Consider the following 12,137-nt stretch of genomic DNA (forward strand, 5'->3'; position numbering starts at 1 on the left):
CTGCTGGGTGGGTAGAGGAACTTGCCAGGGCCAGTGCTGCCAGGCTTGGTTTAAGGAGCCAGTGCCCTGGGAGGGGGCTGGATTCATGATTCCAATGATGAGCTCACCCTATCTAGAGTAGCAGCTTCCTCCCACCACCTCCTCACACTCTTACCTTTTCACCCTTTTAAATTTTCTTTATAGCAGTTATCACACTTGACTTTACTATATGTTTATTTTCTGTCTCCCCCCAGTAGAATCTAAACTCCACAAAAGCATTTTGCTCATTACAGGATCACCGGTTCCTCAATACCTAGCACTTTGTAAGCCCTCAGTAAACATGTTGTATAAATGAATGAATGAGCAAACACATAACAAAGAATTATTAGTAACTAAGGTCTGTAGTCCATTCCCCTAATGAGATACTCCGAAAACCAAGCAATGCTGAGTTATGATCATTGTTTATAGTAGGTGGGTTTAATTTGTATCCCTTTTATTCAGCTAGAGCAACCTGCCTGTGAATGAGTGGTTCACTTTCTAAATCTATTTCAATCCTGTGCTCTGGAAAGTGATCCCTGCTGAGTAGTTATGTCTTTATAGCTGTCAATCACAGGAGCAGCCTTGCTGGGCCATCAAGCCCCAGATGTTGGTCTCCTGTAGGCAGATCAGGACTGCCTGAAGGGAGAAGGAAGCATGTTACCACAGATATCCAGGACACCCCTGAGCTGGGTTCACAAGCCCCTGGAGTAGATGACACAGGGAGGAAGCCTCTCCAAGGCTTCTAATTTCCTGTGGATGGGCTCCTAGTGGCAACACCCAGGACCTGGATTTGGAGGTAGCTGATGGCTTGCCTAGCAAGAAGGCCACAGGTAACAAGCCTCCCTTGACTTGGTGAGGAAGTGCTTTACTCCAGCCTCACCTAATCCATGTGCCTCCCGAATACTAAGAGTGATGTAGACTTGGGTAAGGCTCCTGGGATCCATCCTCCCACGTGAAAAGAAGCAGAGATACTGACAGCCCCAGTAAGAGGCATGTCTTCTGAGTTGAGGAGGAGATTGAGGTGTGCAGGAGGGAGCCCAGGGTTTCCCGGTGCACAGGCCCACTGGCTGCAGTGGTCTGCAGCGGTGGGCACCATGCAGCAGCCCTGGTGCATCTTCCTGCAAAGATCCACAATTCCTTGCTCTGTGTGGTGCAGCTGCTGCCTTTCCCAAGTTTCCATATGACAGTTATAAAATCACCTGCAAACCTAAATCCAGTGAGTGCCTACAGATGACACACTCAACAGCTCAGAGAATGATTCAGAGGAAGCAATCTTCCAAAGTGAAGATAATCATCCGTTAGTGTGAAAAGGCAAGCACTCTTTTATTAGCATTGGAAGCTCAAGGGAAATGTGGCTAAAGCCATAAAAGCAGCACTTCAGTAAATGGCTCAAGAACAATATCCACAGCTGGAGGGAAGGACATGTATAGATTCCTCTCCCACTCAGAGTTCTACCACAAAACTTGTTCTCGTGGAAGGAAGGCAAAGTCAGCTCTGACCTCTCCCTGTTTACTTCATCAACAGCTCCTGTAAGTTCTGTCCCTGTGGCCACACAGGGAACCCCAGAATTCAGAATTGACTGGTCTTCTTTTATCTACATACTTTTCCCAGGTGACCTCAACCCATCTCATTCTTTATTCTGTGACATTAAAATTAATATTCCAGGGCTTCCCTGGTGGCGCAGTGGTTGAGAGTCCGCCTGCCGATGCAGGGGACACGGGTTCATGCCCCAGTCCGGGAAGATCCCACATGCCGTGGAGCAGCTGGGCCCGTGAGCCATGGCCGCTGAGCCTGCGCCTCCAGAACCTGTGCTCCACAACGGGAGAGGCCCCAACAGTGAGAGGCCCGTGTACCGCAAAAAAAAAATAAATTAAAAAAAATTAATATTCCAGCGCTGAGCACTCCTGGGACTTCATAGAACCAGTTGCCTATTTGAACTCTTTATTTGGATACTTAATAGACATGTCATACTTAGAACGGCCAAAATTAAACTCTTGATCTTCTCTCTTTTCCAGTGTCTTATTATTGCATAAGAAAGCACCCAAAGCCTAATGACTAAAACAACAATAATCATTGATTTTGCTCACAAGTCTGTCATTTTGGTACGGCTCAACGGGGACTGCTCAGTGAAGCATCAGCTGGAGAATCCATTTCTAAGGTTAGCTGGCAAGTTTTGCTAGCTGTCACCTGGGAGTCAGCTGGGCTGTGGGGAGGTGGGGAAGGCTTGGTTTCTCTTCACGAGCTGCTATGGCTTCCTCAAGGCACGGTGACTGAAGTCCCAGTGAGTTTCCCAAGAAGACGAAGTGGAAATTGCTAGTATCTTAAGTCCTGGGCCCAGGAACTAGTAAAATGTTACTTCTGCCATATAAGATTGGTTAATCAGTCACAGATCCTAGGTTCAAGGGGAGGGGCAAAAGGCCCCCAACTTTGCATGGAAGGAGCATCAAAGAATTTGTAGACAGGTTTTTAGATTGTCACGTGTCCCAAACCTGCTCCTCCTGCAGTCTTCTCCATCTACCAGTTATTCAGACAACTAGGGGTAACCTTCAGTTGATGTCCTTCCCTTCCCCTTCTACCCAATCACCAGCAAGTTCTGGTGACTCTCTCCCAAAACATGTCCAGAATCCTTCTGTTCTCTCCTCTACACTACTCCCGCCTTACCCAGACAACCTCATCTCTCACTGGATGGCTGCTTGGTTGGTTGCAGTAGTTTGTTAACTGCTCTCTGCCTCTGTGCCTGCTTTCTAAAACCTATTCTTCATACAGTAACCAGAGCTATCTTTTAAAAACAGAAATCAGATCACCCCACTTTTCTGTTCAAACCCCCTCCAAAAGCTGCACGACATATTTAGAATTAAACCCACAACCCTCATTCTGAATTCCAAAGCCCAGTGTGCTCTGGTCCCTGTCCAGTTCCCTGGCCTCATCTCATGCCACTTGCCTTCTCACTAGTCTGTGATCCACACACATGCTTGCTGCTGCCTGATAGCCTTTGCACCTGGCTTTCCTCTATCTGGAATGTTCTTCCCCCTGATTTGTCGAAGGCTGGTTCCTTCTCGCCATTTATTTTTCAGTTGAAATACCGTTTACCTAGAGAAACCGCCACAATTCCCAAACCTAAAGAAGCCACACCATCATCTGTTATATTAACTATTTTAATTTTCAACATAGCACTTACTACTAGCTGGTACTTTCCGTGTTGATTTGTTCATTGTCTCCTCCCTCTAAAATGTAAGCTCTAAAATGACAAGACCTTGTCTGTCCTGTCACTGTGCATCCCTAGGACCTAGAACAGTGCCTGGCAAACAGCAGATGTTTGATAACTATTTACTGATTTAACAGGTAGCAACAGTAGCCCCTGCCATCCAGTCTTCCAACAGGACCACAGAGTCTCTCAAAGTGGTTGATGGGTATAGAGAGGAAGCTTCAGGAGGGCCTCAGTGGCTCATGCATGGCCCAGCTCCTGGAGGATGCTTCACAGAGACCAGGTTTATGCAGCCTCCTTCCAACCCCCACTGTACTGCCATCCCTAGCCTTCTTGTGAAACCAGCCATACAGAATCAGACAGTCCTAAGGACAAAGTTACTAACATGCTTGGACGGGGTGGCGCAGTTCTGCTGCCATCGGTCAGGTCATTAACTCACGTTGTATTACATTTGAATTTTCATCTTAGGGTCAGACTCAGAAATGCTGGCCAAGTTCCAGCATCACCAATTCCAAGTACTTGTATTAATGATTATTTTTTAAAACGAAGATGATCAAATTTTTGAAGAGAGACTTAGAAATGGTTATTTAGGACCATCCAAATAAATTTTTTAAAGTTTGATTGGGCTTTTAAAAACTCAATGTTATTAATAGGTTAAAAAACAAAACACTGAGGTGAAAAGAGAATTTAACAATAAATGAAATAATCTTTGTTTTCTTCAAAAATGTTTCTTAATCTTTTTTTTTTTTTTTTTTTTTTGGTACTTTGGGGGAGAGAATTGATTGTGTGCAGAGTTCGTTTGCTACTGAATTAAAACACTATGGTTGTGTGTAGTCAGCCCATTCATTAGGGAAATGGCAGCTTGTTTGATAGAAGTCTTTTTTATTCACTGTAATGAGATTTTTGCCTGTGGATTTCAATTTTTAAAAATTCAATAATATTGAAAAATCAAATTCCTGTGGGAGAAAGTGACTGTGAGGTCCCACTGTGCCAAGAGAAAGTGAGATGATTCTGTGGTACTGAGAGGCCGGGATTTGTGTGCTTCCGGCAGTGGGTGACCATTAAGGGCCTGAGACCACCCTGAGCTGTGAAGCCCGTGCCCTTGGACCCCAGTCAGGCTCTGAGCTTGGTGAGGGGAAGGAGGGCAAACATGACAGGCTGGTCTGTACCACGTCGCACCTGGACCTTGTACGCCCTGTGCTGGGAAGCCCTTGGAGGAAGGAGAACCCTTGGCGGTATTGACTCGGGGTGTGTGAAATCTCCTTTTCATGATGGATGGATTCTCATCCATCGAGGAGATCACATCCTATCTGAACTCTCCAGGCTCTACTGCAGCACCCAGAAGAGTGGTGCCCTGAGGGCACAGCTGAAGGTGTAAGACAAGCACTGTGCATTTGCTCTGAGGTGGAAACTGGCAACAGGGAAGGCCATCGATAGGTCTACATTATGATGTCTGTGGAAGTGCTTAGTTTCTATCTTTTTATTTCTAATTCTTTCTGCTGTAAGTAATTTCTAGTGATCACTGCTTAGGACTCAAGCTTCTGGGATCAAACTTAGGTCACACAGGCTGGAGAAGGCTGTGGAGTCATTGAGTCCTCCCAGGTCCTGGGTGGGTAGATGATGCCTGGAGGACTCTCCCTCCCTCCCTCCCCCCTTTCCTGCTCTGCCTGGTCGGAGCCGACACCTGAATGCAGAGGGCTCCCTTAGGGAGGACTATGCTGGAAGAAGCTGAAGTCTCAGACAAGGCAGCCCCTCAAGGAGGAGTGAGGACCAAGAAGGACACGTGCATCTCACCTGAGCTGACTGAAGTCCCGCTCAGCCAGCCCTTGACATATCCAAGACATGTGCCCACAGCAGTGAGAAGCGAGTAAGACTCAAAGCCGTTCTCAGTCCACATCCACAGTGCTGGGAAAGAAAAACCAAGTTCAATTTACCAAAATATCTGTATTATCTATAAAAATTGAACTCTAACCAGCCACTGCTACTAGAGGCAGCGTTATCCGGCTATGCTGGCTGCAGAAGCAGATCGCTGTGTTCCACCAGCCCACAGCCCAATGCTGTGCTGAGTGGCACGTGGGCAGCCTCATTTGTAAGGCCTCAGAAACCTGGACACTTTGGAACGGAGCAATCGGATGAAGGATCTTGGAAACATTTCCCGGGACTCCTGGGCTGTGTACTTGAAATAGTTCTGGGGGTGGGCCAGAACGTCAAACAGAGCCTTGATCAGTTTCTTATCCTGAAAAGAACAGAATTTTGTTACTGGGCCAAAATATTTTAACGTTATGACATTTTGCCAATGGAACTATAATGTCCCACTGTTAGGCGGTAGGTTGATCAGCTGAAAAACGCTTTGTGAAAATTGTCTCCTCTGATTTTTATCTTTTTTAGTCCCAATTTTTGTTTCCTAAGTATCTATAAAGAGCACATATTACTTTTATTTTAAAAATTTAATATGTAAAAAATTGTTTTTCTAAACCATGTGATAACTTTGGAATTGGGGGAATATTTATAGCATTAGTGATATGGCAAGTGTTTATTTATACTTATAAGTATCTAAAATTTGGTGGACTTCAGGCTGGAAGGATGAGCAAGGAGCCAAGAATCTTCAACTATTTGGAGAATGAACATGGAAACATGAGTTGCCGCTGGCTTGGATTTCTGATAAACAAGTTTCCCTCTGCTCCTCCACACATTTCCAAACTAAAAAATACTACTTTATTTGACAACACTAAAAATGGCCCCTTGAGTTTTTTTTTAAAAAAACTAAGTCTGGTGAAGATATAAAACTGACCTCAGCCCAGAGCAGGCTCAGTGTCTGAAAGGTAGCAAGAGGAAACCCTTCCTCGGTGGCGCCTGGCGAGCCCTGTGGGTGACTGCCGTGGCCACCTCGGGTGCATACTCACCTTCAGTATTTCCTGATGGTTCTCTGATGCGTAGAGCCTGCCATCTCGAACTATGTCTTCGATGAGTTCCTGGTAGTCCTCTGTTTGAATAAAGGACATATTTTGCATTTGTATGCTTTAGCTCTTTCCAGGCTGACTCTTTCATTTTTCAAATAAGGTTCTGAGAAATGCCCCTTCTGTAGCTGCCATCAGAACAATGACCTCTCTGATACTAAGAAGGCAATCAGAGAGGACTTCCACAGACTCACCCGCTACCTCCTCTCACCCACCAGTGTCTGCATCCATCTCTCCTGTTCCTCCCTCAGATGAACCTCTGTATATCCAGCCAAGACCCATCCCTCCACTTTGCTTACCAGCTCCATCTTCTCTCACCAAATCAAGGACGTTTTTCCACTAATTCTGCCCTTCCTTTCCTACGTGATGAAATTTTGTCTCTGCTGGTCTTTCACACCAGCATGCAAACATGCTGTTGTTGTGTCTCCAATGTTTTAAAAAAAAACCCTCTCTAGACCTCATTTCTCCCTCCAGCTTCCATCCCACGTCTCCGCTCCCCTTTGTAGCAAAACTCCTTGAAAGAATTGTCAGCACTCACTATCTCCAATTCGATTCCTTTCTTTCTCTCTCACACCCATTCCAGTCAACTCTGGCCCCCAGCACTCCTCCAAAACTGCTTGTTGGGGTCACCAGTGACCTTCATGCTGCTCAACTCTTAGTCCTCATCTTCCTTGATGCATCAGTAGCATTTCAAAGTCTAGCCTATTTCCTACAGTCATAATTCAAATCAAGCATATGCAAAACACTACCTTTTTTAAATTCCAGGCAGAAAAGAATGCCTCTTTGTACGCATATCATGTGCAACAAATCCAAACAAATCATAAGAACATCACTGCAACTGTGTGGGAGAAAAAGTTTCTCCTGCTCAAGTGATGGGAAATGGAAATTCATAGGATAATACTCATAATTACTAATTTAATACATGTACAATATCGCTGGTCTTCTATTCATGTGGTCTCTTTCATCTTATCCTTTCATTTTCGTGAATACAAAATCTATAAAATATGAACGAGGGTACATTTTCTTTCTTTTTAATCTTGAATTCCTCTACTGCAGAGTCTCTACCTCAGAGAATTAGCTCCTTTTGATGAGGAGTTCACCGTTAGGAACGCCTGTCACTGTTCTAGAGAGCTGTTTGCCACTATCCCAAATGCTTCCAAACCACCATCTTTTTAAAAAATCTTTCCTCTGCTTTTAAGAACTACAGTGTCGGGCTTCCCAGTGTCGGGCACAGTGGTTAAGAATCCGCCTGCCAATGCAGGAGACATGAGTTCAAGACCTGGTCCGGGAAGATCCCACATGCTGCGGAGCAACTAAGCCTGTGTGCCACAACTGCTGAGCCTGCACTCTAGAGCCCGTGAGCCACAACTACTGAGCCCGCATGCCACAGCTACTGAAGCCCGTGCGCCTAGAGCCCGTGCTCCGCAACAAGAGAAGCCACCGCAATGAGAAGCCTGCTCACCACAACGAAGAGTAACCCCGGCTCACCGCAACTAGAGAAAAGCCCGCATGCAGCAACGAAGACCCAGTGTAGCCAAAACTAACTAACTAACTAAATTTATTTAAAAAAAAGAACTACTGTGTCTCCTCACTTGCTCCAACTGTCATGAGAAAAGCACTCCAATGTTGTAGGTAAGAACTCAGGAGTCCCAAAGACCCCTGCAACTTTGTCCTGCTGTGCTCTCAGGCAGTTACTTAAATCTCTAAGCCACAGTGGCCTCATCTGTAAAATCAGGAGAGTCGTGTTCATTGCATGGGTGGCTGTGAGGAACGTGCCGAGTCAAGGGCACTTGGCATATGCCTGGTCCTCATAAACTCAGCACATGTTAGCCGCAGCTACGGTGCTCCCTGCTCTCCAGGCCAGTGGGCTAGTCTGTAGCAGCCTCAGCTGCCCCTTCTCAATGTGACTGCTATGCTTCTGGGCTTGGAACCAGATATCAAAACTGTCTGAAATATAGGTTGAAAGAAAGAATTAAATAGGCTCTGGTGAAGACCTAAAAAGCTTCTGCACGGCCAAAACAGCAGTTTTCAACTATTTTCTGCTGTGACAGACACAATTTTTTAAAAAATTGGGGTATTGTTGTTTAACAATGTTGTGTTAGTTTCTACTGTACAGCGAAGTGGAGTTCCCTGTGCTATACAGCAGGTTCTCATTAGTTATCTATGTTATACATATTAGTGTATATATGTCAATTCCAATCTCCCAGTTCATCCCACCCGCACCCTCTCTTCTCCCCTCGGTGTCCATACATTTCAGACACACTCTTGTGGGCCTAACCAGGGTTATATGTCATTTCCCCTGGTTCAAGCTACAATGCTTTGTTTGAATTAAAGAAAAAAATCAAGACGTTTTCATGTGTCACAGAGTTGAGAACAGCCTGACTGAAATGTGTGAACTTTGGTGACATTTGTTCTGGAGTCTCTGTGGCTTTTTGGCTCCTTCCTGATCCTAGATGGGGGAGGTTGTTGGCTGGCTGCCTTTGGGGAGATAAGATGCTCTGAATCCCAGCAGAGCCACCTGGGAGCCATGTGTGTCCACCTAGGAGTCTGATACTAAGGGCCCTTGTCTTAGTGTTTGACATGGTTTCAGGCACCAGGATGATGATTCTAGAGTTTGTCACATGTTAGAAATAAACTATGTGAGGTGTTTTCAGGAACTCCATAGAATATCATCTTTCCAAACAGCAGGTTTAGTTATCTATGTTATACATATTAGTGTATATATGTCAATTCCAATCTCCCAGTTCATCCCACCCGCACCCTCTCTTCTCCCCTCGGTGTCCATACATTTCAGACACACTCTTGTGGGCCTAACCAGGGTTATATGTCATTTCCCCTGGTTCAAGCTACAATGCTTTGTTTGAATTAAAGAAAAAAATCAAGACGTTTTCATGTGTCACAGAGTTGAGAACAGCCTGACTGAAATGTGTGAACTTTGGTGACATTTGTTCTGGAGTCTCTGTGGCTTTTTGGCTCCTTCCTGATCCTAGATGGGGGAGGTTGTTGGCTGGCTGCCTTTGGGGAGATAAGATGCTCTGAATCCCAGCAGAGCCACCTGGGAGCCATGTGTGTCCACCTAGGAGTCTGATACTAAGGGCCCTTGTCTTAGTGTTTGACATGGTTTCAGGCACCAGGATGATGATTCTAGAGTTTGTCACATGTTAGAAATAAACTATGTGAGGTGTTTTCAGGAACTCCATAGAATATCATCTTTCCAAAACACCTACTTTTCACACCTGTCTGCCTAAAAACCTTCAGTGGCTCCCTATAAGATTAGGTCCACCCTTCTGAGCTTGGCACTCGAGACTCTTCATAGCCTAACCCCACCTGCTTCTAATCTCATCTCTCACTGCTGAGCCCCATGAACCCTACCAACTGGCAAAATCATTAGTCCCCAACATGCCAGGTACTCCATTCTTTGGCCTATGTCATTCCCTTTTCCTGAATGTTCTTCCTCCCATTTATAAGAAAACTTACATATTCTTTCAAGACACAAATATCTTGAGACTTTGCTCTATTCTTTCCAAAAACCCATGCAAAATGAATGGCTGCCCCTTTTTCTGTGTCACACAGAGCCTTGTACATGCCCCATTGTAGCATCTATGACACCATATTCTTTTTTGTATCTCTGTCACTAACTGTGTTGTCTCCAGCACCTCACCCAATACCTGGCATACTAGATGCTCATTAAATATTTGTGGGATGGATGAATGAATAAGTTCATGATGAACAGATAACTCTTCCCCCGCTAGGTTATGAGGTCTTCCAGGACAAGGCCCAGTTCATTTTGTGTTCCTAGTCAGTGTTTGTCACCCAAGTCTCAGAGCTTGGTAGGGCCCCAGGGCTCACACAGGCCACCCCTTCATTTAACAAGAAGAAAATGAAACCAGAGGAGTCATCTAACTTGCTCAAAGTTACACAGCAAGTTAGTGGCAGAGACAAGACCAGAACTCAGGTCTTTTTCCTCATTCCCTGGGATTCTGTATAAAAAAAGCTGCAATTGTAGTAAGTTAATATTTATTGAGTATTTACTATGTGCCACGCACTGCACCAAGTCCTTTATGGATTATCCTATTGAACTCTCACATTAAGTCTAACGATTATCCTTATTTACACACTGAGAAAATGAAGCCTAGAGATGGTAAGTAACATCCACAAAGTTGCAGAAGAGATTAAACCCAACCTGGCTGACGCCATCGCCCATGTTCTGACCCACAAAGCTATGCTCGCTTTCACTTATTTTCTAAAACATTTGTTCATCCTTGCAGTCACTGTCCCCAAATGCCTGTTTAAAACTTGGCACCTGTGAGTCAGCGATGTCCTTTCTCCGTATCCTGCCTGCCTTTCTGAGCATGCGTGCTTGTCAGCAGTCTACCAGCTGGCTCAGTTGATTCTGTTCATAGCAGAGAACCTTCTTACGCGTGCTGCAGCCTGAGCTTCACGGTGCTTACCATCGTATGTCACATATGGGACCTGGAACCCTCTGGCGCTGTTCCCTTCGTTGGACTTAAACTGAATCCACAGCTTCTTGGATCTGGAGGTGAAGGCGATGGGGCGTTCGTAGGTCTGGCAGGTTTCATACGTTGTCACAGAATTGGACGAAGCTGCCAAGGGGAGTTGGAGGGGATGGGGTTCAAGACTCATCACTGAGCCTGCAGATAATGAACACTCATCTTTTCAAATACTCACACCACAAAACAAGTTATGTACAAGGGCTCTTCAGGACCAGCTGAGTCCTCGTAAGGGCCACAGTCGTGACTGTGGGCCCCAGGGAAGGCTAACTGCAAGGCCCATGGCTGGCAAACGGCAGCAGCCCAGGCTGCAGCACTCACTGCAGGAGCTGAGGTCAGGGCTCTCACATTGCAGGGCCAACCTGCTGCAACCTGGTGATAATCTCCGCCATTCACCGCATGGTTCCTTAGACCAGGCAGTGTGCTCTGCACTTTATAGACTTTTATCTCACTTAACCCCCAGCCCCCAAAACCAGAGGAAGTTGGTGCAGTGGTTATCTCACTTATGGAGAAATTAATTACTTGCCCAGGGTCACACAGCCAGTAGGTGGAAAAATCAGGATTCAAACCCACACCTGACTCCAGACATTGTAACCACTAATAAGAATGGCGAATACTTAAGTAGTATGTGTCATTATTATTCTGAGTGCTTTACAAATAAAAATGCATTTATTTCTTATGGTAACCCTATGAGGTAGCAACTATTATTATCCCCATTTTAACAGATGAGCACTCTGAGGCACAGAAAGTTCCCGAATGTATTCCCAAGATCATAGAACTAGTAAGAGGTGGAGCTGGGATTCAGATCCAGGCAGAGCCCCCTCATGACACTGCCTCTAAGCTGCGTTGATGACAGTATCCTTTTATGGACACTGGGTCATGCATCAGGATGGGAGGCGGGTCCCTCCTGGCTGGACCACACCCTTGGTCTTGGTCAGTCCCTAAGCCATGAGTGGCTTCCCAGGGTGAGGCAAGTGTCTGGGGTCCTGAAGCCAGCCCTGCATGAGCTTCACTGACACTCTGTGTCCTTGTGGAAGAGGGTTCCCAGTGAGCACAGAGGGAAGAATGACCTGCAGGATCACTTCCTCTAGGGTTCAACAGGAGGCCTCAACCTGTGGTTTTTGTCTAAATTTTGTTTTCTTGGCAAACTCTAGAAACTCATGTCCCATCTCTGTTCTAATACGAGGTGGCATTCTAGGCCTGCTTCTCCCATTTAAAGTCAGGCATAACCAACAAGGACCTACTGTTTAGCACAGGGAACTATACTCAATATTATGTAATAACCTATAAGGGAAAACAATCTGAAAAAGAATATATATACATATACACACACACACACACACACACACACACACACACACATATATGACTGAATCGCTGTGCTGTACACCTGAAACTTACATGATATTGTAAATCAACTATACTTCAATAAAAAATGTTTTAAAT

At 45.4% G+C, this 12,137-nt stretch overlaps 1 protein-coding gene across 2 annotated transcripts in view; it reads right to left on the reverse strand.

The window, feature by feature from the left end:
- Positions 1 to 4,972: 4,972 nt before the first annotated feature.
- SCUBE2 (signal peptide, CUB domain and EGF like domain containing 2) overlaps positions 4,973 to 12,137 on the reverse strand; it is a 63,817-nt gene continuing 56,652 nt past the window's right edge. For both annotated transcript variants that reach the window (XM_007459858.1, XM_007459857.1), the window contains 3 exons: positions 10,632 to 10,784; positions 6,127 to 6,206; positions 4,973 to 5,459 (listed from right to left, as the gene is read on the reverse strand). In XM_007459858.1, the coding sequence (XP_007459920.1) occupies positions 5,307 to 5,459; positions 6,127 to 6,206; positions 10,632 to 10,784 (386 nt within the window). In that variant the 3' untranslated portion in view covers positions 4,973 to 5,306. The remainder of the gene's footprint in view (positions 5,460 to 6,126; positions 6,207 to 10,631; positions 10,785 to 12,137) is intronic.

Source organism: Lipotes vexillifer, unplaced genomic scaffold (genome assembly GCF_000442215.2).
Source record: "Lipotes vexillifer unplaced genomic scaffold, Lipotes_vexillifer_v1.1 scaffold61, whole genome shotgun sequence".
Classification (NCBI taxonomy): domain Eukaryota; kingdom Metazoa; phylum Chordata; class Mammalia; order Artiodactyla; family Lipotidae; genus Lipotes; species Lipotes vexillifer.